This window comes from Erythranthe guttata, chromosome 8 (assembly GCF_056151865.1).
Source record: "Erythranthe guttata isolate IM_541 chromosome 8, IM_541, whole genome shotgun sequence".
NCBI classification, from domain to species: domain Eukaryota; kingdom Viridiplantae; phylum Streptophyta; class Magnoliopsida; order Lamiales; family Phrymaceae; genus Erythranthe; species Erythranthe guttata.
The window spans coordinates 3,168,025-3,194,072 of record NC_142540.1 but is presented as its reverse complement, the minus strand read 5'-3'; the positions used below and the strand labels follow the sequence as shown (position 1 = coordinate 3,194,072).

At 37.4% G+C, this 26,048-nt stretch overlaps 5 protein-coding genes across 6 annotated transcripts; 4 read left to right on the top strand and 1 right to left on the bottom strand.

The window, feature by feature from the left end:
- Positions 1-614: 614 nt before the first annotated feature.
- On the top strand, positions 615-4,272 carry LOC105973634 (ACT domain-containing protein ACR1). Of its 2 annotated transcripts, none has more exons than XM_012998670.2 (8): positions 615-861; positions 1,229-1,345; positions 1,450-1,495; positions 2,115-2,229; positions 2,358-2,425; positions 2,547-3,245; positions 3,426-3,530; positions 3,627-4,272. In XM_012998670.2, exons 2-8 carry the CDS (start codon positions 1,275-1,277, stop codon positions 4,026-4,028), a joined length of 1,506 nt encoding a protein of 501 aa, XP_012854124.1. In that variant the 5' UTR covers positions 615-861; positions 1,229-1,274; the 3' UTR covers positions 4,029-4,272. The 2 variants fall into 2 exon arrangements, with proteins under 2 accessions (XP_012854124.1, XP_088677788.1); XM_088821662.1 differs by lacking the exon at positions 615-861 and adding an exon at positions 943-1,072.
- A 530-nt stretch (positions 4,273-4,802) lies between these two features.
- On the top strand, positions 4,803-8,717 carry LOC105973624 (uncharacterized). The gene is made up of 3 exons (XM_012998660.2): positions 4,803-5,588; positions 6,810-6,997; positions 7,934-8,717. Exons 1-3 carry the CDS (start codon positions 5,018-5,020, stop codon positions 8,525-8,527), a joined length of 1,353 nt encoding a protein of 450 aa, XP_012854114.1. The 5' UTR covers positions 4,803-5,017; the 3' UTR covers positions 8,528-8,717.
- An 8,347-nt stretch (positions 8,718-17,064) lies between these two features.
- On the top strand, positions 17,065-17,683 carry LOC148768312 (uncharacterized). The gene has a single exon (XM_088822630.1). The coding sequence runs from the start codon at positions 17,098-17,100 to the stop codon at positions 17,536-17,538; it is 441 nt and encodes a 146-aa protein (XP_088678756.1). The 5' UTR covers positions 17,065-17,097; the 3' UTR covers positions 17,539-17,683.
- A 655-nt stretch (positions 17,684-18,338) lies between these two features.
- LOC105975830 (uncharacterized) lies at positions 18,339-19,004 on the bottom strand. Its single transcript, XM_013001068.2, has one exon. It carries the CDS (start codon positions 18,940-18,942, stop codon positions 18,466-18,468), a length of 477 nt encoding a protein of 158 aa, XP_012856522.2. The 5' UTR covers positions 18,943-19,004; the 3' UTR covers positions 18,339-18,465.
- Positions 19,005-22,497: 3,493 nt separating this feature from the next.
- Positions 22,498-23,542, top strand: LOC105975011 (uncharacterized). The gene has a single exon (XM_013000180.2). It carries the CDS (start codon positions 22,692-22,694, stop codon positions 23,202-23,204), a length of 513 nt encoding a protein of 170 aa, XP_012855634.2. The 5' UTR covers positions 22,498-22,691; the 3' UTR covers positions 23,205-23,542.
- The last annotated feature ends 2,506 nt before the right edge of the window (positions 23,543-26,048 follow it).

Genomic DNA, 26,048 nt, shown 5'->3' with positions numbered 1-26,048 from the left:
TTATGGACAAATTTCGAATTTGAATGAATTTCCCTAGTTAATTCTAAAAGTTAAGAAAAAAATTAATTTAATTCTAAAAGTTAAGAAAAAAAATGTCACAACAAATTAAATTTGCAAATCAGCTAGTAATACTTAACTTTTTTTAATGGTATTTTGGTAATTTAAATGTTCACAATTAAATATTTTTAATATTGTGTAATATATTTTTTAATTCAATTTAATTATTATATATTTAAATTTTAATTAATGCTACCCGTGCATTGCACATGGGAAGAATTGCTAGTTTATAAAATGAAATGTAACAATAGAAAATATAATAATAAAACTATTTGATGCAATTGAAGAAAATAAATTTATTAAGGTATCACAATGATATAATTATGAAAAAAAAAAGGAGGGTATCAAAATTATCTATATTAAAATAAAATAAAATAAGTATTTGATGATTCAACTCAGCTGTTGCAGCTTCCCCACTTTTCCGAGCCGCCGCGCTTAATTGTAACAGAAGACCCATGCGCCACGTCATCCTCCTACTTGATACGTGGCGGCGTCCAGCTCTGAATCATCTCCTCCTTCGTTGACTAAAAATTAAATACACATCATCACAAATCACAATCACATCTGCTTTATATAACCCAAAAACCAAAACATCAATAAACTCCACGCAAAAAAATAAATACACACATACACACTTTCTCTCTCTCTCTCTCTCTCTCTCTCTCTCTCTCTCTCTATATATATATATGTATATATACGCACATTTCTCTCTCTAGAAAAAAGTAATTAATTAGCCACACATCCTGGGGGCTAGCTACCTCCGATTTTCCTCCTCCCAGAGAACAGCGTCTAGTTTCTTCCTAGGTAAATTAATTCATCCTTTATTCATTTTTTTTTCTTCCTCTTTGCTTCGTAATTCTATCACATTCTTTGATACGGAATCTGGGATATATCAATCTCGTGTTTATTTATCTTATTTCATTTTAATTTTGGAAGATTGAATTCAAGTCGGTTTAATTTTCTTTATGTTGAAGAAATCCAATTATCTCAATTTGGTTCGTGGATATTTATAAAGCTGTTTTCTTTTTGTTGCTTTCTTGATTAATTGACGTGAAACACAAGATTTACACCGTTTCCCTTTTCTTCCCCGCCCCATATATATGTATGTATATGTATGTAAATCTTGCATTGCATTTATGAATTTTGTTTATAATATATGTTTTTGTTGCAGTTTGATAATCCTCTGAAATTAAAGAAAGTGGTTTGGTTTGGGTGAGATGGATATTACTTACAGACCATACATTGATCCTGAATTCAGTGTACTAATCGATAGGATTCATCCGCCGAGGTGATTCTTTAATTTGCAACTCAGTCCCTTATATTAATTTACTAATTCTTTATTATATAAATTGTTTCACTTATTTATTTGGTCTCTTGTTTTGAGATTTCTAGGGTTTGTATTGACAATGATACCTATCCAGATTGCACTCTTGTGAAGGTCAGCACTTTAAGTATATATGTATTTGATTATTCGATTTCGCCTTCATTACATAATTTGTTCTGAGTATATAAAAATGCAATCTTTATATTGCTGATGGTGATCGAGTGTGTCTATTTGTTATCGAGCTTTTGTTGCGATACAATCGAGTACACTTTACAAAAACTAAGTGAATTGAAACCTTGAAGTTATTAAAATTCATCAATCATATGTGAAATTTTACGATTTTAAGCAAACACTAATCCTAGCCATTATGCAAATATCGGTTATAAATCCTATGCCAGGAATTCGACTCCGAGCGCAACATAAGAATCGTGTCATCTATTTTTTATGGTGTTAATTTGTGCTAGTTACGTTCATCATAACAAGATCCGATATATATCTAATTTGTTTTACTAATTAACAAAAATAATTAGGCATTTCTTTTTGTGAAGCTACTTTGAAATGTTTTGCACGTAGTTTATGGTCTTCGGGCCGGGCCTGAGTTTTGGGACCGATGTCAGTAAAATGAAGTCCTGCAGAAAATGGCCTGTGACTGTGAAAGAAATACCTTTACTAATTAATGTACATTATTAATTAGTTTATTTATTAAAGAAATTATTATTTTTAATTTGTTCAGGTTGACAGTGCAAATAAGCACGGGATGCTGCTGGAAATGGTCCAAGTTCTTACTGATCTTGACCTCGTCATTTCCAAATCTTACATCTCCTCCGATGGTGGTTGGTTAATGGATGGTATATATTTTCTTTTTTCTTTTTTCTTTTTCTTTTCATATATATAATTAATTTCACATTTACAATTAAAAAATATATATATATGAGCCCACCATGAAATTATTGGTTTTGATTGCATGGTTTTCCAGTCTTCCACGTGACTGACCAGCAAGGTGACAAACTCACTGACGAAACCCTCATTCATTACATTCAAGAGGTTTCTTTCTTTCATTCTTTTTATTTAATTATATATTATATAAAGATAGAAGTTGTTCATTTTTAGATAAAACAAAAAGCAATAATGTTATTTATTAATATTTTTTATTTTTTTGAAATAGTGCATTTGCCCAAGTAGGCAAGCTTCAAAAGATTCCTCTCCACCAATCACCCACCAACCAATCTTCCCCTTACACGTGTCCTCCACACAACACGTGGCCCTCGAGATGACCGGCACTGACAGGCCGGGCCTAATGTCCGAAATGTCCGCCGTACTCGCCGAGCTCGGGTGCCACGTCACCTCGGCCGTTGCCTGGACCCACAACGGCCGTGCCGCCTCCATCATCTACGTGGAGGACACCGCCGCCGCCAGCAAATCCGGCGGCTCGGCGGCCATGGACCCGTGCCGGGTGGCACAGGTCCAGGCCCAGCTGGAGAACGTGGTGGAGGCCCACCACCACAAAGACGAGCGGCGGAGCGTCAGGATGGCCGCCCCCACCCCCGGCCGGACGCACACGGAGCGGCGGCTCCACCAGCTCATGGCGGCCGACGGCGACTATGAGGGGTGCTGCTCGTGCTCCGGCGGGAGTAGCGAGTTGGACGATTTTTATGTGCATGGGGGGTGCCATAAGGGGCAGAAGAAGGGTTGTGACGGCACGCATGTGAAAATCGAGAATTGTAAGGAAACGGGGTATTCGGTTATTACGGTAAGGAGCCGGGATCGGCTCAAGTTATTGTTCGACACGGTGTGTACTCTTACGGACCTGCAGTATGTGGTCCACCACGCGGCAATCAGCTCTCAGGGATCTAACGCGTTTCAGGTAAATGCACGACGAAAAATTTATTTTCGATTTTTTATTATTTCCTTTTGTCAATTTTTAACGTTGTGATTTAATCAAGCAATACAAATGGTAGAAACGTAGAATAATGAAAATGAGTTTGTTGCATTTAGTACGTATGTGTTGTATCGAATTGTTAAATTTGGTTTTAATTTATGTCAGGAGTATTATGTGAAGCACAAGGATGGATACACGATCGATTCCGAAAACGAGAAGTGCAGAGTCACCAAGTGTTTGATTGCTGCAGCAGAACGTAGAGTTTCTCACGTAAGTTAGTTTTACCAAAAATGTTAATTTTTTTTAAAAGAAACGACAAGGCAATCTCGATAATCATCTATGTTTCTTTAAATAAAATGTGTGCAGGGATTGAGACTGGACATTTGCACTAGAAACAGAACGGGCCTATTATCTGATGTCACGAGGGTTTTCCGGGAGAACGGGCTTTCGATAAACCGGGCCGAGATTGGTATTCGCGGCGAGAAAGCTACCGGAACATTCTACTTGAAAGACACAACGGGGAAAAATGTGGGGCCCGAGACGGTTGATATAATAAGACATGAAATCGGCGGGTCCATTTTCGTGCACAACAAATCTTCGGGGGTATCTCCTGAAGCAACACCTTCTACTAGGTCGAGGAGTGGCGGGGGGAGTGGCGGTAGCAATAATGGGGGCGGAGCGGAGGAAAGATCGAGGTTTTCGTTTGGGAATTTGCTATGGGCACACCTTGAGCGACTTTCGAGCAATTTCAAACCTATAAAATCGTGATCGTCTTTTTTCGAGACGGGGATTCGGTTACTCTGTGAAATGGTGTAGTTAATGTTGTTCTTTGAACTAGATTAGTTGCTCTCTATGAAATGTGAATGAAATTATTATATTAGCTAATCCACCAAAATAATGGGGGGAGTATTGTATTAGAAAAGTAATGTGTATGTATTTTTCTCTACTTTGCTCTTTTCGCCTAAAAAATCAAAATTTCAGAAATTGGAATGAAAAATCAAAATTTCAGAAATTGGAATGAAAAAAAATGTTAATAGGAGTTTTTTCGAAAATTCTAGTTTTCTTAGTCACCTACAATATAAGTGCACATAATATTGATATGATATTTATGTTCTTTGAAAAATAGCCAAAATTTTCAAAAATATTTTCGAAAACGAAAATCGAATCAAAATTGATATTAAAGAGATAAATTAAAATAATTAAAAAAATATATTTGTGAGGCGTTCTATTTATATATTAAAAATATATAGAATATACAGTTAAACCTTTATAAATTAATAGAGTCGAGACTAGCAAAAACTCTATTAATTTAGCGAATAAATTATCGAACTAATAATGAAATACATTTTAATCGAGTTAGAATTAAAAGAATTGATTTATCGAGATTCTACTGTAGTATATTTTACAATTTTTATTTCCAAGTGTCTTTTTGTAAATAATATGAAAAAGTTTAAAGGGCTAGAGGTGGTAAGTGTTAGATTTGATACTAAAGGGGTAAAATTGATAAGCTGATAAATGGGAAGGACAAGCAGTGGTGGACAAATCTCAAAACATTGGTAGTTGAATGTAAAAGGATAAAATATTAGGGAGCTCAACGTAAATTAACCAATATATATGCTTCAGAAGTGCGCAAATAATAAAAAAAAAAAACCTTAATTGACCGAAGTTCAGTCTGTTGCTCTCAATTCCCACGGCAAAAAAAGCAAATCGCCGGCCACCGGAGTCGAATATTCGAAGCATTATTCGCTAACAAAAAAATGTCATGGTTGGCCCGATCCATCGCGAACTCTCTCAAGTTCGACGACGACGATGACGTCAGCGCCGGCCAGAAGCCCGAGATTAAACATCCCGAAAACCCTGATTCCGGTGACGACGAAGCTACATCCCCGACGTCTCCGTCGCGCGGTGTCAAGGAAGATCTGTCGGAGCTAAGCAAAACCCTAACCCGCCAATTCTGGGGCGTCGCTTCGTTCCTAGCCCCTCCACCCCAACCCGATCAGAAATCCGGCCCCGAATTGGCGGAATCCGATCAGGATCCCGCATCGGGGATCCGAGGTGACTTTGCGGAGATTGGTGGGAAGTTCAGGAGCGGGATTTCTCGGCTATCGAATAACATCAACGTTTCTGAAATTACCAAATTGGCCTCCAATTTCCTGCAATTGGAGTCGGATGATGAGAATGAAGAGGCAGCTAAGGAGAAGGGATTCGATTCATCGGGGAATGGAGCAGTGGGCGTGACTGAGGAAGTGTTGGCTTTCGTTCGTGATGTTGCGATGCATCCAGAGACCTGGTTGGATTTTCCATTACCGGAAAATGATGAAGAAATCGGTATGTTTACCCCCAATTTTGTTTTTGTCTTTTAGATGTTCTTTTTATATATCACTATTGCTATTTATGGGAGGATGATTAGATAATAGATACTCGTAGTGTTAGGCAACTAATTGAGCAAGTTGCTTAAGGAACTCCATTGCAGGTTTGCATATAAAATGGATAGATATATATATATTAACAATATCTTAACTTACTAACTGAATGGGCTGTATCAAGGCTTTACGATCTTTTTAGGAGTGAGATGTATTTGTATTGACAAGAATGCTTCGGGTGTTGGAATTATTCCGGTAATTTGGAATGTATGTTTATGTGCTTCATTGTTGAAGTTCTAATGAAACAGCATATTCAGGGCTCAGAATTCTAGATGGCTATACAATCGCAGACTCTAACCTTAGTTCACAATTTTCTCTTGAGTCTTGACCGAGTTCAACCTCTACTCACATTTTCTGATTGTGAGCTTCAAGTTTATTTCGAGCTAGGTCACACTACCATATAAAATGCATAAGATAAATGCTTATGGATTTATATAAATGTTAAAAAAACTAATGACACATTTACCCTTGTCATCTTAAGTGTTTGTAAATAAGATTAAAGATCAAGCAACATATTGAATTCAGATGCTAACTTGTTAAAATTTTATTATAATGCTTATCAAATTTAAAGTCTTTAATAGCAGGAACATGTCATAAAATTGTGAAAGTTATTTCTAAACTCTCTTCTACAAGAATATGTATCATAATCAGAATAATCTTGTATCACAAACTTATTATGTACTAACTTTAACTAGAGACCCAAACAATTTGGTTATATGACATTAAATATTTAATTAAAATTCTAGAAAATATGGCTAAAATACTAACTAATTTGGGCTCCATTTAAGGTCTCAAAGTAAGTCCCTCTCTGCTTACGCTCTGCTCAAGTATAAATGGGTCAAACATTGGGTTTTGAGCCCGACTTGATTCACAGGCCTACGCACAGCTTTCAAAGCCTCGTTCTTGTTACGTCTTTAACTTGTTTTCGTTCATGAAGTTCAATTCGTCGTTGTACAAACTAAAAGGGCATCATGGATCTTTTGTAATGAAGTATCCACTTGGCATATTTGACTACATAACACTTTCCCTCATTTTCTTAAATCTTTGTCTTGCACTGTTATATTAGTCTCATTGTAATAGTTGGTAATGAATCTGAATTTACTGGTTATTTTTTTGTAAATGCTAGATTTTGATATGTCGGATGCCCAACAAGAACATGCCTTAGCAGTTGAACGATTTGCGCCAGAATTATCCGCGTTAAGGATTGAGCTTTGCCCTGAATACATGAGTGAAAGCAACTTCTGGAAGATTTATTTTGTACTCCTTCACCCGAGACTCGATAAAGAGGATGCTGTGCTTCTGTCAACACCACAGGTTCTTCTTTGTTTATCCTTATCATCATCATCCCTTTTCTCACTATTCTCCTTTGTAATGTTCTTATATCATGTTTAAAGTTCAAGAAATGGGAATCTGTTAGAGCTGAAATTATTTTTTTATGAATGCAACACACTTTTCGTTACGGTAGCAATTGGCTTAGTTTTTTAGTTGTTGTTGTGCACATAGTTGGTCTGATTTGTTCGTGCAAGAAGAACACTACCTCATTAGTATTCTCTGTTTTGAGTATGAAAGTAATGCAGTCGGTAGTGTTAACTATTAAATATTTGTTGGTGAATGGTCAATTTCACTCGGTAAATAAATTAACAAATTACTAGAGCACAAAGTAATAATTTAACATCCTTTTTTATATTTCCATGATAAGTGTACTCAGTTTTACGACTGAATATATCTTTCTAGCTCAGTACTGATGTTTTTAATCAAGAAAGTTATTCCATGATTACATACATCCTAATGTATCTAGTTCTGTTGGTCCAATTAATGAAATGAGAAAGAAGGCATAGCACTGGCACCCTAGTTATATAATTGACTTGTTTATTACGTTAGTTTCTCAGCTTAATTCCTCTGGTATCTACCTTAGTTTGAAAATATATATCTTTGAAGAAGGAACAAGCGGGAATATATAGGAAGGAGCAGTTGGAGTTTCTGTAGCATCCCATACTGATAAGATGATAAAAGTCGACTTTCATTAGAATACTGCAATCGTGTGCATGGTTGATAAAGTTCGTCATCTCTGTTCATACTTTATATTCTATGTTATTGATTCATCCCATACTTTTTAATTTAGAATCATTTCAAATCCTTCAATCCAGATGAAGCCTTATATTTGTTATACATATGATGAGAACCATGCATATTATCTCGTGTTTCCTTAACCGTCAAGTCTATTGATCTCGTAACTCCTCCCCTGTGCAGATAATGGAAGCTAGGGCTTTGCTGGCATATGAATTAAAGAATCGAAATACACCCAAAACAGAAGACTTTTCTGGGAAAAAATCTTCCGATCCAGAAGAAAATACTACCTCTCATAACGAAGAACCCCTTTCTGTGCCATCCCCCGTTCTTTCCAAAAGGGAGGATACCACAGCATCAACAGAACAACCTAATACCGAAATAGCAAAGCAATCGGTTGAGACAAGTGAAATCCAAATTACTGACAAATCTGTCGTTGAAGAGAAGGGTGATGTTGACCAAGTCAAAGATCAGCCTCGTTTCTTGAATGTCTCTGGTGAGAAAGACGAAGAAGACGATGCAGATGATTGGTTAAAGGAAGAAACTTCGGAAATTGATGGTGCTGCTGGAAGCGGAAACTCCATTCCCATCGAGAACGATGACGACGTGTCGTTTAGTGATCTTGAAGAAGATGACAATGATGATGTCAGAACGAGTTTCAGAAAATCGAACTACAGTTCTGATAAAGATTCTCGGGATTGGGTTCGACTGGGGAAGGGATCGTCTGGTGACTTGTCCTCCAAGGAAGTTGACGGTGACGACATCGTTGTCTCGTGATTCGTTATTTATACCTCGTAATATGGCCCTTTTTTTAATTATTATTGTTGTGATGTGAATAGATTAATTTGCATGTATTGTGTTCCGTAAGCTTTGTATATATTGCACTCGGAAATAAACCTTTTGGTTGTGTTTTCATACGAATATATTTTTATTAAACCGTGCAGTAAAATTTGGACGTCCCGTGTAATTTGTGCGTTGCTACAATTATATATATATGCCTTTTAATTTTTTGCTTTTTCCGGCCAAAATCCAAAATTCAAAGAGTGTACTTTTTTTTTTTTTCCCGAACAACTACAGACGCGGAATTGTTTTACACGTACACAACCAAATTCTTGCACCAAACAAGCTTGGAACGAAAGGTGAGATGACATAGAAGCAATACAATTTTGTCGCTTACGTCTTATTACCCATTGTTTTTGTTCTTCGATGATTTATATAACATTAAATACCGATTTTCCACGAGAAAAAAATCTTTTCAGAAGCAAGTTTTTAAAGCCGCTCTAATTCCCAAAGTTTCCAATTTTTACAAAACGTTGAATCGTAATTAGTTTTTCATTTCGAGAAAAAAAAAATGAAACTTCTGATCCGTCTTATCTTCATCCGATCCCTATGAGTACTAATTTTCTTTCAAATATATAGTTCAAAGTTCAAAGTAAAAGTTTTATTTCTTTCAAATATCTACATCTCAAATTCAAGTAAAGAAGACTAATACAATTGAAATTTATTACTATTCCAAAAAAATAAAAATAAAAATTATTGTCGTATTATTATGATAGTTGATCCATCTCCATCTACATTAATTCAAAGAGGAGAAAATAGGAGTCAATTAGTTTCATAAAAATATTGGATTAAAATAAAATAATAAAAATAAAAATAAAATAAAAATTCAACGAATAAAGGCTTTTTTTTAGAAATTCAAAGAATAAAGATGCCCAGTTGGCCTATGGGCAGGGATTAGCAGCCACTCTATTAATTAGCTCAACTGTACGTGACATCGTTGACAAATGAAAATTTATGAAACTATAATTAATATATATAGTTGATGTGCCTAATTCTTAATTGGGTTTTTGGCCTAAAAGGCCAAATCAATCCAATTAATAATAAAAGCCCAATTATCACATCTACTAAAATTCAATAGGATTTTAGTTATAACATATTGTCCCACATCGGATTTCTACAAGAAGTCTCCATATTTCATCACCTATAAATATGTGATTTAACTCATATAATAAGGTAAGCACTATTTAGGCAATTAATTAATATTATTTGCTTATATTGTGATAGTTTTCTGACTTGAGCGTCGGTGGCCCGGCGTGTCACCTAGTGTTTTCAACTGTTTTGTAGGTTAATGAGTGGAGCGATCCCTTCGACTACCTCGGACGCGTGGCAAGGACTCTCGGCATTCCCGATATTGGGCTTGAAGATTCCCGGACTTAGGAGACCTGTGGGCTTCAAGACCATTGGGCTGACCCAACATTTTGGAGCAGCATCATTTTGGCGCCGTCTGTGGGAAGGCAAACTAGATCACGTGTCATGACGAAGAGGATCAAGGCGATCCCAACCACTCGCCTCGAAGAGCGGAAGAGTGTTAGAGCCGCCTCGAGGAAGCGACGGAGTCTCAGAGCCGCCCCGAAGAGCGGAAGAGTCTTAGAGCCGCCCGCCTCGAGGAAGCGACGGAGTCTCAGAGCCGCCCCGAAGAGCGGAAGAGTCTTAGAGCCGCCCGCCTCGAGGAAGCGACGGAGTCTCAGAGCCGCCCCGAAGAGCGGAAGAGTCTTAGAGCCGCCCGCCTCGAGGAAGGGACGGAGTCTCAGAGCCGCCTCGAAGAGCGGAAGAGTCTTAGAGCCGCCTCGAGGAAGCGACGGAGTCTCAGAGCCGCCCCGAAGAGCGGAAGAGTCTTAGAGCTGCCCGCCTCGAGGAAGCGACGGAGTCTCAGAGCCGCCCCGAAGAGCGGAAGAGTCTTAGAGCCGCCCGCCTCGAGGAAGCGACGGAGTCTCAGAGCCGCCTCGAAGAGCGGAAGAGTGTTAGAGCCGCCTCGAGGAAGCGACGGAGTCTCAGAGCCGCCCCGAAGAGCGGAAGAGTCTTAGAGCCGCCCGCCTCGAGGAAGCGACGGAGTCTCAGAGCCGCCCCGAAGAGCGGAAGAGTCTTAGAGCCGCCCGCCTCGAGGAAGCGACGGAGTCTCAGAGCCACCTCGAAGAGCGGAAGAGTCTTAGAGCCGCCTCGAGGAAGCGACGGAGTCTCAGAGCCGCCCCGAAGAGCGGAAGAGTTTTAGAGCCGCCCGCCTCGAGGAAGCGACGGAGTCTCAGAGCCGCCTCGAAGAGCGGAAGAGTCTTAGAGCCGCTTCGAGGAAGCGACGAAGTCTCAGAGCCGCCTCGAAGAGCGGTAGAGTCTTAGAGCCGCCTCGAACCAAAAGAACTACGGGAGCGGCCAACGAAGGTGGTCAAGGCGATCTCCACCAACCGCTTCAAGGTAACGCTGGAGTCATAGAGCCGCCTCGAAGGAAGAGAACGACGGGAGCGGCCAACCTTGCGGGATCTTCAGCGCCGGTCATTTAGATGACTGCAGAGGAATTACAAGCCTTAAAAGAGTATCGCTCGACAGCCAAAGTTATTTCTCCGAACGAGCTCCTCGAAGAGGCTCACCACCACTCGCCTCAGTGTAGCGCATCCTCAGATCGTGAGCGTCGAAGATACGCTCGCCACCAATCGCCTCATCACAACCCATCATCGAACCGCCCCCTTCGAAGAGAAGCTCGCCGCCGGTCACCACGCCCCGTGAGGCAGAGGGCTCCTCCAAGGGAGAGAGCGGCGCATAGCCGTCGAGAGAGAAGTGTTTCTTCTCGGCCGGGTGTGGCACGCCACGAATCACGATATGACAGGAATAGCGAGCGCTCCTTTCGCCATAGAGACTCTATCGGAAATAAATTTGGAAGTAGATATTCCCAATCTGAAAAGAAAATGAGCCGTGAGGGCATTGATGACCGTAACTCAAGGAGACCTCGACGAAAAGCTTCGAGGCCAACGACCGCTCGCTTTGAAACATTCCCCGCTCGAATAAGCCCATTTGTTCCTGCCATTATGGAAGAAGTCTTACCTCTCGGATTTAGGATCCCCAATCTACCCCAATTTGACGGGACCGGAGATCCCCAAGAACAGTTAAATAACTTTTACGCCAAGCTTGACCTCTACGGCCTCAGTAACACAGCTTACTGCAAGATTTTTCAGACTACGCTGACTGATCAGGCACAAGTTTGGTTCAACGGCTTGCCCGGAGGGTCCTTAGACAATCTGGACCAACTAGCGACACATTTCCTTAACCACGACTCAATGAATAAGAAATATGCCAAAACTGGATCGTATCTCTTCAAGGTCATATAACGAGACGGAGAGCCACTCAGAGATTACATACAACGATTTGTCAAAGCAGTACATGAAGTGCGCCACGTTACTCACGAGATGTTAGCCGGCATACTACAACAAAATTTGAAGCATGTTCGTTTTCGAGAGTCCATCGCGGGCCGACCCCCTAAGACCCTGGAGGAGCTCTTGAACCGCGCTGGGAAGTACATACGGATTGAGGAGATCACGGAGACGAGAGTACCCCTTAAACGAAAGCGCGACGTGGAAAGCCACAACTATAATAGAGAAGAAGAGAGACATCCCATCGAAAATCGCACCTTCGGGAAGTTCTCACCTCAAGGATAAACTTCTTGACATGATGATCATCGCTGAGCAGAAGGGTATTCTTCAACCACCGAAAAGGAGGAATGAGAATCCAGAACGACAAAAGTCGGATAACTACTGTGAATACCACAGAGCTCGAGGTCACACTATTGATGAGTGTTTTCAGCTTATGCGAGCTCGGGAGACTTGTCCAAAACGGGCACTTGAGAGAATTCCTAGAACAATCGCAATCCTGAAGAAATACTTTACTTAGTATTTACTATTGCCCCATGCGGGCCCCATGTAATTTATTTTCAGCAATAAGTCGGTGGCATACCCGCCCGCACAATATTTTCAAGGCATACCGCCAGTCGCATGATTCTTAATAAAATATTTTAGTCGGTGGGATATCGCCACCGTGATTTCTACATCAACAATTTGTCTTCTCTACGCGTTTTCGTTCAAGACATCTACAATAGATTTAACAAAAAGTCAATAGACTCAAAAAATAGCTAAAGGAAAAGATATTAAGGATCACAAATGGTCTGGCCAACCCGAACCTTGGTTTCTCACTCCCCAAAGCTCCAAAAAATAGAGCAACTAAAGCTCCGGGGAGTCTTACCCGCCCTTCAAAACTTAGGTAAACGGACAGACTTCCTACATGAAAAACTTGAGGGTCTGATCAACCACCAAGTGTACAAATACGGACTTCCCACTAGGCGTTAAAGCCAAGGGATACCGTCTTACTTAAAAAGATATAGTAAAAGCTTATTCTTTACGAGAGTCGAGCCTCCCACTAGGCTATATAACTAAGGGATACCGTCTCACCGAAAAAGATGAAGCATAACTCATTCTTTACAAAAATACGGACTTCCCACTAGGCGTTAAAGCCAACGGATACCGTCTTACCTAAAACGATAAAGTAAAAGCTTATTCTTTACGAGAGCCGAGCCTCCCACTAGGCTATATAACCAAGGGATACCGTCTCACCGGAAAAGATGAAGCATAACTCATTCTTTACGAAATGCGTGCTCCCCACTAGGCAATAAAGCCAAGGGATTTTGCCCCGCTAAAGAACGACTGTTCCTAAGTTACTCCCAACCAGGCCCACGTGCCTGTGGCTCAACTTGGGAGTGGGGGGCTTAATGATGTGCCTAATTCTTAATTGGGTTTTTGGCCTAAAAGGCCAAATCAATCCAATTAATAATAAAAGCCCAATTATCACATCTACTAAAATTCAATAGGATTTTAGTTATAACATATTGTCCCACATCGGATTTCTACAAGAAGTCTCCATATTTCATCACCTATAAATATGTGATTTAACTCATATAATAAGGTAAGCACTATTTAGGCAATTAATTAATATATTTGCTTATATTGTGATAGTTTTCTGACTTGAGCGTCGGTGGCCCGGCGTGTCACCTAGTGTTTTCAACTGTTTTGTAGGTTAATGAGTGGAGCGATCCCTTCGACTACCTCGGACGCGTGGCAAGGACTCTCGGCATTCCCGATATTGGGCTTGAAGATTCCCGGACTTAGGAGACCTGTGGACTTCAAGACCATTGGGCTGACCCAACATTTTGGAGCAGCATCAATAGTTTATATATTCAATCCACTATAGATCTCAAAAAGTCAACAACAAATATACAACTTAGCATATAAATGACATAATATATATGGTTGGACAATTAATATATATACTAATTGATGAGACTAAATTAGCCACGTACAATAATATATATTTTCCCTTTTATTTTATTTAATAGATTATTAGATCTTGTTATAGATTTGAATATTCATAACTTGTATATTTGAAAGACTACTAATACAACATGGGTTCTAATTGGGCTTGTTTACATTTCCTAGACACAAGAGTCGTCATCCTGTCTATTCTGCCACGTGGCTAGTTCTTATTGGTCATTTTCATTGTCCCCCAGTCAGTTCAAGCATGTCCCCCATCCTTTACCTCCCAGAATTGTCCCCTGCACGACTCTCGAAGTACCGACGTAACGTTTACTTCGTCAGACGTGGAATTACTTCGTCAGCCTATCTCGTAGGATTTATACTTCGTTAATTACCCCTTGCGGTCTATTATGGTTTTATGGTATTGGACTTCCTTTAATTAGGCTTGGGCCCTCCCTTTGGACCCAAGTCGGTCCTGATCATCTGGATTTCATTTAATTGGGTTTGGGCCTTTCCTCTAGGCCCAAGTCAGTCCAGATCACTAATCCAAAATTATCGGGAAATTACCAAGAAAGATGGTTACCATTAACAATATTGGATTTTTAACACCACAATATTGGTGTACGTAACTCAATTTTAATATAATTGAAAATTTGAATTAACCTAGGTTCGATCCAACAAAAAAAATTCGTAGACCCGACCCGGTGAGGTGTCGAATCATGATAATTGACCCATCCCCATCTATACTACTCAGCAGCCCCCCTATTAATTAGCTCAGAGTTGACTCATGAAAATTTTACTTAATGGTGGGGCGAAACCCTAGTTAATATAATACACCATATATATATATATATATATATATATATATATATATATATATATATATATATATATATATATATATATATATACTTCTAGACAAGTCCAAATAATACATATACATTATCAACATTCATTTATGACAAGATATAACTATACATACATGTGTATATATGTGTGTGTGCGTGATAATTAAGTTCCATAATTATCATTGTAAATAAGATTAGGGTTTGAGTCTATTTGTTTAAATTAATTTAAAGAGGGAAAATGAACTCCAAAAGGGCGATTCACAGCCGCAAGCAGCAGGGCAAATTCATGAAATGCATGAAATGCCCGTTACACGTATTGGCCGGAGCTCGGGATTTGTGCGTAAAGGGTCTGACGGTGGCTGGCGGCGGAGGGAACATCAGCTACGGCAACGCCATGGGCTGCCCAACCCCACAAATACCAACTATATCATCCAGAAACTTCGGCGGCGGTGGGGGAGGAAAAGTCGAGGCGGAGCTCCGGCATTCGAAATGCTCTGCACCGCCGCCAGCTTGCAGAAAAGCGGTTGCGTTCGAGAGGATCGATGAAGAAAACCCTTATGATTTTGGAGAAGGAGAAAAATGGGTTTTGCTGGGGAATGTACAAGTTACGGAATTTCAAGAAAAAACGAAGCTTAATTAATTAAATAATCTCTTCTAAAGAAGTAGCTGTGTTTCGAAATCTATGTATTGGATCTCAGTTTGGGAATAAGTATTTCGTTTGATAATCAATATTAAGATTAAGGTTTATCGATTCTCTTAGATTATATTTAAGTTTAATTTGATCGTAAGTGATTAAAAACGGACTCCGATCATTTTTTGTCTTATAGAGATGTAATTAAAACAGAGATGAGAGATGTTATATGTAATTTCCGGACCCCCTTCAGAGGAGAAGTACTTATATAAACAGTATTACAAAAATACAGAAGAAAGGAAGTACGTAAACGATCAACAACTAATCCATTATGTATATTAATAACCGTTTAACCCATGATCTAATTTAGGTTTTAGGAAAGTTAAAACACGTAGACTAAATCGTCCGGCGACTACTTTCACACTTATCAGGAAATGACCGCACGGTGAAACTGGAAACAACCCTTTCAACTTTCAAGTATTGCAACGTAAAGTAACCACAATTTCACGGTTGGAAACTTAATTGGAATATATATTTTAAATTAAAATGCTAAAAAATAGGGTTTCTTTCTAAAAAGTAACATTGAACGAATACTTGAAAAAAGAAAACCCTAGATTCGATCAACCAGGGGTAAAAGTGTCATATCGTGATAATCAATTAATGAACCATCTCCATCTGCACTAGGAGTAGAGGAGGTTCATCATCTCCCACATATCTTCAAATTCAACGAATATATAGCTTAATTATTGCACCATATTAATTACCTCAATTGTACGTATAGTTATCTAATTATATAATAGTGCCAAATATTGAAAATTAATTACGAAATCATAATATATATATATATATAGTTTATATATTCAATATTCTACTATACGTACTTCTGGACTGGTTCACCCCACATAGAGGCTGTGTCACACTATACTTGTAGACAAGTCCACCACGAAGTTTTTACTGGGGGAGATGAAGTAATCGAAATTAATTTTAATATTAAACGTACGACTGAGGGAAAAGACTATATACAAATATCCGATCCCCGTCCTACACCGCTCGGGTTCAAATTAAATTAATTACTCCCATTGTTTCATATTAAGTTTTGTTCGTTTTACATTGATACACACTAATTAACCAATTAGTTATTTATAAATAGACTTGATTTTGATCGATCGGGACAAAAAATATATATAAAGACAATTAATATGAAAGTGAAAGAAGTAGTACTAGTTGAGCCATCTCCATCTACGTGTTACGATTTACGAGTCGGTATTAGTCGACGAGGTCCCTCCCCTCTCTCTCTCTCTCTCTCTCTCTCTCTCTCTCTCTCTCTCTCTCTCTCTCTCTCTCTCTCTCTCTCTCTCTCTCTCTCTCTCTCTCTCTCTCTCTCTCTCTCTCTCTCTCTCTCTCTCTCTCTCTCTCTCTCTCTCTCTCTCTCTCTCTCTCTCTCTCACACACACACACACACACACACACACACACACACATATATATATAGCTAAATACAGCTACTTGCCTCATGGGCAATATGCAGCAGCCAGCCTATTAATTAGCTAAAATGTATGTACGTATATGGTTGTATGCATGTGTACAGAGTTGACAATTCAAAATTTATATTGATCAATATTAATCCACTAGTATACTAATAAGTCAACCATAAACATATATATATATATATATATATATATATATATATATATATATAAGTGAGTTACGTTGTATAATCATTGTAAAGAAAGCAAAATAAAAATGAACTCCAAAATGGTTCACAATAGCAAGCAGAGCAAATTCACGAGATACATGAAAGGCCCAATCAAGGTGTTGACCGGAGCCGGCAATTTGTGCGTACGGAGTATCACGGCGGTTGGCGGCGGCGGCGGAGGAAACATGATCAGCTACGGCAACGCCATGGGCTGCCCAACCCCACGCACACCAACTTCTACTTTTGAGGGACGACGACCTGCAAGGCACGCCGCGGCCTCCACTCGTGGAAAAGTTGAGGCGGAGCTCCGGTGCCGCTCGACAGGGTCGTTTACTCCGGTCGGCGTGGTGGTGGTGCCTCGCCGCAGCCGCACGGTTGCGTTCGGGAGGATCGATGAAGAAAAACCCTTTGATTGTTTTGGTGAAGAAAACTGCAGAGTGGGTTTGCTGGGGGATTCTTACAGTTATAACCCCAAGAGTAGAAGTTAAGCATCAATTTCAAGATAGTTTAACCTAATTGGAGCTAGCGATACTATATATATATATATATACACACACACACTGTGTATGTAATCTCTTCTGAAGAAGCGTGCTCTGTATGATTATATATTGAAACAAAAAGTTTATCAATCAATTAGCGACTCTTGGTCGATTCGTTACTTCTTGGATATTATTGCAGATCCATCAATCTATATAAGATCTATAAATAATTTTATATTACTCTTGCATTTTTATATAAATTATGAAATTACATATAATATAGTAATATTTGGTAAATTACGGGCACCCGGTCAGAGGTTAGGTCAAATTAGGAGAAAAAAATCATCTTGTTTTGGTAATTACGAATTACAACCACCTTTCAATAATAAATATTTTTTCACGTTCATCGTTATAGTGTCAAATTTAGTGAAATCTTCTAGATTATGTATAATATTCTTTCAATTATATTCGTTTTGTGTAAAAATATACTTTTTGATGCACCACAATCTGATATTTAAAAACCAAAAGACACACATCTTATGATCATTTTTTTTTCAAAATATAGAGCTCGAATGGGGTAAAATTAGTACAAGCAAAAGAATATTCGTCATAATCTAAAAGATTACACATAATTATTATTTTTCGTAAATTAATCTTATTTAAGCTACGTGGAATGTACTCCTAAAAAATTACCTACGTTTTAGAAAAAAAGGCTTATAGAAAGATATTACACAAACACATTCTTAATTTTCTTCATAAAAAAATAGAAGTAAATAATAACAAAATAAAATAAAAATGACACGATAAACTGAGTACATAAACGACGACGTATTATAAATTAAATCCATTATAAAATGAAGTTGCAAAGAAAAAGAACAATATAATTAATAATCTAAAATAAATGAAGTTGTTTCAAATTAATTAAGAGGAAATTAATTAAAGGGTTCGTGGAGTCAAAAGAATGGATGAACACCATTCAAGCGAAGAAGGCGACAAGCTGAACCCAAGTGGGCTAATTGCCTCAAAATTACTCTCCGTTAATCTTTTATTTCTGGGCTTGTCTTCTTGTGGAGAAATTGTCAGAGGCGGTGGCGCCACCTCCTGCAGCCGCGTCGTCGGCAGGAATTCCGGCGGCGCACCACCGGTGAGCCTCTGAACAACATCCCTGAAATCAACGGGATCCACCTTGTACACCTTCGGAGGGTTTGGTGCCGGCATCGGCGAAATGGGCTTCTTCGTAATCACGCTCTTGCGGACGGAGTGGAGCGAGGAGCGGTGGGCCTGCGGCGGTTGTTGTTTCCATCTCTTCTCTTCCTGACCATGCTGATATATTTCAGAAGAAAACTGGTCGGCGGAATAAGAAGATGACGAAGAAGCTGAATTGGTAGTTGTGTATGAATTATATGACTCCATTTAATTTCTTTTTAACCTGGGTTGGAAAATTTATATGAAAATTAGATGATGATTCGTTTTTGGTGGCGCGTGCATATATATATATATATATACATACAAAGGACGGTGTAAGTATATTTTTGGTTTGTCGCGAGCGTCGGCGGGAAAGGGGAAACGGTGTGTTACGTACATTTGCGGTGCGCAAGTTTGACCCGATTAAAATAATAATAAAATAAAATTATTATTATTATTATTATTATTATTATTATTATTATTAAAATTGGTTACGTTATTAATATTATTCACTTTAATTAGTGTCCTTAATTGCCTTGAGTCACGTAAATAAATAATGTGAATTTTTATTTTTTAGATAACCCGCCGCCAGATATATTAAATTAATTTTACATATATTATAGGTCAAATTACGAGCACCCCTTAGTTATGGTTAAGTTAAATTAAACCCCTTCTTATTTGGGTAAATACAGCTACTCCTTAACTATGTATTATTTTACGAAAATATCCCTCCAAAGTTAAATTTTAGGGATGTTAATTCGGTAACAAATCAAACCGAAATTTCAGTATTTCATATTGTTTACCGAACTCAATATACGATTTAGTTCGATAAATAACGGAATTACATAAATTTTATGTAAAAATATTTAAAATGAGGGGTGGTTGTAATTACCCAAACAAAATGAGTTTTTTTTGTAATTTGATCATACATTAGGGGTTGCCGTAATTTGCCCTATATTATACATATAGTAACATTAGAATATAAAATTCAAAATTCAGCACGTGAAATTCAATTAAGAATATGTAAGCAGCCACGTAAAATTGCTGGATCAATCAAATTTTGTTATGCTTTCTCTTCTCTACGACTCTTGCTAATTACGTATACTAATTAAGGTGTTGTTATTTGATTAGGATTAAGTTTGATAGTGATGGGTTGGGTTTGGAAGAGTGGGCTTTATCCATATTCGAGTTGGATTACCACATGGTTTAGGCCCATTTCAAGGGCCCATCACAAATAATAATAATAGTAGAGCGCGAGGCGTTTTATGATTCTTCTGCTTGGGAGATACGTCGCCTAGAGATACGATAAGTGGTATGGATCTTATGACATAGAAGTAGTTTGCTTGAAAATGAAATTTGAATCAAGGAAATCTCGTTATTTAACGAAGAGATACACATTTTCTTTCGATAACTATCTCTCAACACCTAATTCCGGCGAGAGGCTCATTTTCTCCGACGGACAAAAGAGATTGTTATAAAAGAAAACTTGACTGCATGCGAAATTACGCGATCAGATAGCTAGACAATATAATTAATTGTGTGTTGAATAATTTGGGTTTAAGATTTACAATCATTAAAAGAATCGGGCCTGAATTTAAATGAAACATATGAATAATAAAATCAGAATGGGCTAGCCTTGACTTGGGCCGAAAATAAATTGGTGATAATTAATTTTTAAGACAAGCCAAGCCCGCTTGTCTTAAAATTAATTTAAATAAAAAAACAAAAGCAATGATCTCTCTATTTATTTATTTTGTCGATGAAGATAAATAATCAGATTATAAATTAAAAAAAAATAAAAAAAAATTGGGTGTTAATTAAGTGAAGTTAATTAAGCACAAATAGCAGTTGACTAATTAGGATGGTGATATCATCTAAATTCTTAAGTGTGATTAGTCCCTCTCCACCGTCACTTGCAAAATTCAATTAATGTAACTAGTTGGGCCATGGGCAGGACTAAACAGCCATCTTATTAATTACCGGCATCTATTTATTAATTCTATATTTATTTAGTTGACAAATATAATGATGGTGTTTTTGTTCAAGTGGTGACCGCCAAATCATAGTTACATCATATTAGTTATTACAATTAATACTTCGTTAATTATTATCTCTACTCCATCTATTTCAAATCAACTAACGTACGGTATCCTTTAGAAAAAAAAAATTGTGTCATTTTACTTATTGATTTAGAATTTCAATGATACATTAAATTATCATTTTTTAATTGTGCCCCTTATCATTCTTAATTATTCGTTGGATTTTGGGCTTAATGGATTTTTTTATTTTAACCCATTAGTCCAATCTCCCATGAGGCCCATGTGATCGGGCAAACTCTGAGAACCGTACGGATCATCAATCTTGACAATTGATTCTCATTTATTTGATCCACGTGACTCGTTTGAGGTATTTGACCTCCACCTCTTCACCAAATCCTGATTTTTGATCTTTCTCACTCTCTCATGGTCGAACCACCACATTGAATGCATCTTGGCATTTTTCGGTGACACAGCCGTTAGACTATGACGATGGTTGTACCGTTTAAATTCTCCGATTTAGAGACAACTTGTCCTTTTCATCTATATAGTAAATCGTTTGGTGAGAGAGAGATATAGAATACACTATTTGTATCTTCTAAGTTTCAAGCCTCAGTTCTTTGGTGACCGAGGGAGATAAACCTCTAGAGTGAGGGAAACACAAGTGACAAAGTTCAAATCTGGTGAGGTTTTGGGTTTTAAGTGAGAGCGTTGACCAAACCAAGTGATTTTGGCCCTATCCAGAGTTTTCGGGTGAATTGTGTTTTGTGTTAGATTGTTGGAGGCTTGGAGCGACTCTTGATGTATTTTGAACGAGAAAAGGGGTCACAAAGGAAATTGAGCCGTTAACGGAAAGTTAAACCCCTTCACTTATTGCCGTGGTGCTATTCATACCTTCTTTGTTTGTGTTCATTTCGTTCATGTTGTTATTTTTTTATGTGAGTATAAATATAAGTTGCAGAGTATTGGGGAAGGATCGGCAATCATGTATAATAATATATTTAATGTTTGTACACACTTTAGTCGGCAAAACTAGACTTGCCCTTCGTTTTAACAAAGAACAAATGATTGAAATATTACATTACTTGAAACTATACCAAGTTAAACAAACAAGAAAATCTGTCTTTGCTAGCACTCAAAATCACATTATTTTTCGGCTTTCCGACTATCATATATTAATTATTGAAAGGAAGACTTGTTCAAAATTGGCAACCCTTGCAATAATTTGCAAACCCACAACATTAACTAAGAAGATATATACATTCATTAATTACTATAAATAATAGTCTTCTTTAATCAATAATTTCATGACGTACAAAGGATATCTTTCAACCCCACTAAAATTAACAATTGAAAAAGTCCACTACACATATTTACAATTATCATTTTTTATTTTGTCCTGCAAGATGGGGCTAGCGATTGAAGCAAGTGAGTCTGTGTTAATTGACTCAGGTTCGAATCCTCTTGACAACGATCGTTAGATCGAGTCTGTCACACATTGTTAGTCGAATATAGTTTACGTCTCTTGTATGATTCGCAAGTTATTACACAATAGTATAAATTTATATACTGCACATGTACATGCGGGCGGGCTCCTTCATTAAAAAAAAAATATTTTTTGCCATTTTTTCAACACATGCATGGGCTCATTCCATGTGCTATAATCCAATAAATGGCCCCCTTCACACCCCCACGTCACTTTCAAATTATTACTTTATCAAAACCCTAAATCACAATCTTACCCCATTAACAAATATTAAAATATATAATCTTTAATGAAAACCAATAGACGGATCAAATCATGCCAAATCAAATCTCACTATATATATACATTTATACGTGCAAGTTTTACCACTCCAAAATTTATTTCTCCATTTTCCTCCTTCCCAAAAAAAAAAAATTTAAAAATTCAAGCTGGCAGATTTTACGCATCGGAAAAAAATGAGCTCGAAAAGGGTTCGAAAGCAGAGCAAATTCATGGTATTCCTGAGACGCCCGTTTCGGGTCTTGGCCCGGGCCCGAGATTTGACCCTGAAGAGCCTGACGGGCTGCGGCGGCAACATCGCCTACGGCAACGCCATGGGCTGCCCCACGCCGCAGATACCCAGCCTCCCAAGAAGCTTCAGCACAAACGCATCCAATCCCAACAACATCAAATCCGCCGAAGAAGAACTCAAGGACCTCCTCAGGCTCGCCTCCGTCCGCGGCATCACCGCCAAGGTCGGCCCGGAGCTCCGCCGCTCCAAGAGCTCGTTCCCTCTTGGCGCCGCCGCCGCCGACGGCGGCGTTGCGGTGGTGCCGCGGAGCAACACGGTGGGGTTTGGGAGGATCGACGAGGATAGGTCGTTCCATGATTTCGGCGAAGAGGACAAGCGGGGTTTGCTTGGTGGTGGATCTGTTGAGTATCCGAGGAGTAGAAGCCACGCCGCCGCTTCAAGAAAAGTACAGGCGTGAATGAACGAATGAATACACGTTTGATTTTCGAAGGTGGAAACGGTCAAATAACGAAGACGAAGAATTTGAATACATTTCTTACATATATTGACTGTTTCCAATGTTTTTTTTTTTGTCTCTTTAGTTTTTGTCGTCTGTCTTGAAGGTATTACGTACTATTCATCCCTAGTGTGTGTTTGGAGGTGTAAAGTGTTTTTTCTTCTTCTTCTTTTTTTTTTTTTTTACATGCATGAACAAGTTTTGAATTTGCATCAGAAATTGCAGAACTTATAAATGTATGTTCATAGTTCGTTTGATTGTAATAATAAGTTGATGTAATAAATTTTGTGATTGACTCAGCACCTTGGTTATTATATTTTATATCTTGTCTACTTGGTTAATTAATTTTTGAATCTTTGATCACTTCTTGAATAATATTGCATATTATATATATATATATATATATATATATATATATATATATATATATATATATATATATATATATATATATATATATATATATAAACACGGAAGAATAGTGACAGTGACTTAGAAATTTAGTAATGGTTTGACAATTATTGTGACAAAATCATGGCAGGGATATAATGCAAGGTTTAATTATGTAATTAGCACTACTATGGATTAATGTATAATTAATTAATTAACAAGCAATTGTAAAAGTAAAAAGTCAGAAATTGCAGACTTACGGTAGCAGAAATTAATATTATACATGATCTTATTACAGACAAGATGGTGACCTTATATTATCTCTTGCTATTTGCATCGAAGATGACAAAAAATTCAAATTTAATTACCCCGGGCTTTTATTTTTATTGAAAAATAAGTTAAATTAATTAGCTCCTTATTAATTTATGCAAGTTAGTGTACGTACTGTTACTGTTAGAGAGTGTCGACCAAATTTAATGATGAATTGGGAATTTATAACCAAAACCGCAGCTTATCCAATAAATCCGGCAGTGGTTGTTCATTTCACCTAATATGTCAAAGTTCTTGTTTATTTTATAGTTGGATTCCTTTTAATTTTGTATTACGGTTACTATTTTAAAACCATTAATCATGTATTTAGTAATTAATTGTTTGTGCCTGCATGGGTGTAGCTCAACTGGTTTCGGAGGTGGTAAGTTGGTGCAAGGTCCTATGATCGAATCCTGGCAGCCGCAGTGTGGGAATTTCAACTCCAATGATAGTTGGTTCCTTAGCTTGTGGGCACCATGGTTTACATTCCTCCATCACTCATTGTCGGGCCAAGGGCTGAGGGCCCTGGGGCGAGAGATTTCGCCTTTTGGTGCAAGTAATTAATTGTTTGTTAGCTGTTGTAGGCTTGTACCAAATGAGTGCAGGTTTATCCAATGCAAGTTTAACCAGTGCACTTATATAATTGACCGGGTCTCGTATAATTTGAAAGTTATTATACTAAAGTGTAGTTTGGTTACGTTACTTCATTAACAAGAAAAAAAAAGTAATTAATTATTTTGGAATAAAACAAGAAATTTGCATTATATATACAGTTTTATAAAACTGAATGGAAACACATACCACAAGTGGTGCAATATAATATTACCAGCTGTAAATGAAATGCTGAGAATGTATGTAGGTGCGTGCATATATAGTGGCTTAGTGGAACAAAAAGAACCTTTCAAAATATCCAAAAGTATTTTCTCTTTATTAAAAATAATAATATTATTTTTATTTTTTTTTTGACTTTATAAATATGTAAAATTAATTTAAAATAAATGATACTGTTGACTTACAAACATTATTGGACGAGCAGCCCAACTTGTTTGAGATTTGAGTTTAATTTTGATGACTTGATCTATCGAACTTCGATCTCCACTTGATTTTAATTTGTAAAATTCCATGTGCATTTTTCTTCTTAATTAAATAGCAAAAAACACTAATTATTAAAGAAAAGGAAATTATGTGTCAATTATCATACGATTTGAAATAATTACGATCTAGTTGTTTGAGAGAAAATATATTTTTGGTGTTTGAGGTAATAATTGTTAGATGTACATGGCATGAAGTAAATTAACTATTTAGTAAGACTTTACATTTCGATTTAAAAAAGATCTTCTTTAATTGCGATAAGTGGTAAAACCCGATGCAATCATGCAAAATCATTTTCTTGCTTAAAATTTAGACCGAAAAGCTGAAAAATCGAAAAATATCGATGAATCAAATAGTGGATCGTAACAAACAATCATATATACATTATTTTTTATAATTTTTTTTTTATATATTGAGGAAGATCAAATCATCCCTATGAACATGGAACTACTGTGTGGAATAAGTCCATAAATGGATGAAAAACAAAAAAGATGAGGTGGATCGAATATTCTGATTTGGCTTGTTTAACCGGTCTTCTTAACTATAACTAATTAACTATCTGGTTTGATTAATTCATTGCTGTATATGAATGTGATCTAACTGTTGATAAGTTCAATCTGAGTAAAGCCAAAATTATTGATTAATTAGAATATTAATTTAATGTATCTGATACTAATTGTGATCAATCTGCAAAAAATGGGCATGATCTGGACCTTGCTTAACATTAGTAAATAGTAATTAATCTAACATTAATTAATTTAAACCACCACTTGTTTTTCAAAGTAACCATAGCTTGACCTTCAACTTAGGTGGCCTACTTTTGCTGCCCTCTTTATAATTTAATAAATAAATAAATAAGTGAATGCAAAATATCTTTTCTATAATTGGTAGATCAATTTTTATTTTTTTAATTATTTTATTATTATTTTTTTTATATATATTATTGTTGAGAAAATGGGCCCTTTGGACCCGAGAGTTTGTGATGTATGTGCTGACTATAACGAATCATAGTGG

Bases quoted from the DNA above. Each gene is read 5' to 3' on its own strand.
- LOC105973634 (XM_012998670.2), top strand. From the start codon at position 1,275: ATGGATATTACTTACAGACCATACATTGATCCTGAATTCAGTGTACTA. The intron at 1,496-2,114 runs GTCAGCACTTTA...TAATTTGTTCAG, and splicing joins CAGATTGCACTCTTGTGAAG to GTTGACAGTGCAAATAAGCA. The intron at 3,246-3,425 runs GTAAATGCACGA...AATTTATGTCAG, and splicing joins AGGGATCTAACGCGTTTCAG to GAGTATTATGTGAAGCACAA.
- LOC105973624 (XM_012998660.2), top strand. From the start codon at position 5,018: ATGTCATGGTTGGCCCGATCCATCGCGAACTCTCTCAAGTTCGACGAC. The intron at 5,589-6,809 runs GTATGTTTACCC...TGTAAATGCTAG, and splicing joins GGAAAATGATGAAGAAATCG to ATTTTGATATGTCGGATGCC. The intron at 6,998-7,933 runs GTTCTTCTTTGT...TCCCCTGTGCAG, and splicing joins TGCTTCTGTCAACACCACAG to ATAATGGAAGCTAGGGCTTT.
- LOC148768312 (XM_088822630.1), top strand. From the start codon at position 17,098: ATGAACTCCAAAATGGTTCACAATAGCAAGCAGAGCAAATTCACGAGA.
- LOC105975830 (XM_013001068.2), bottom strand. From the start codon at position 18,942: ATGGAGTCATATAATTCATACACAACTACCAATTCAGCTTCTTCGTCA.
- LOC105975011 (XM_013000180.2), top strand. From the start codon at position 22,692: ATGAGCTCGAAAAGGGTTCGAAAGCAGAGCAAATTCATGGTATTCCTG.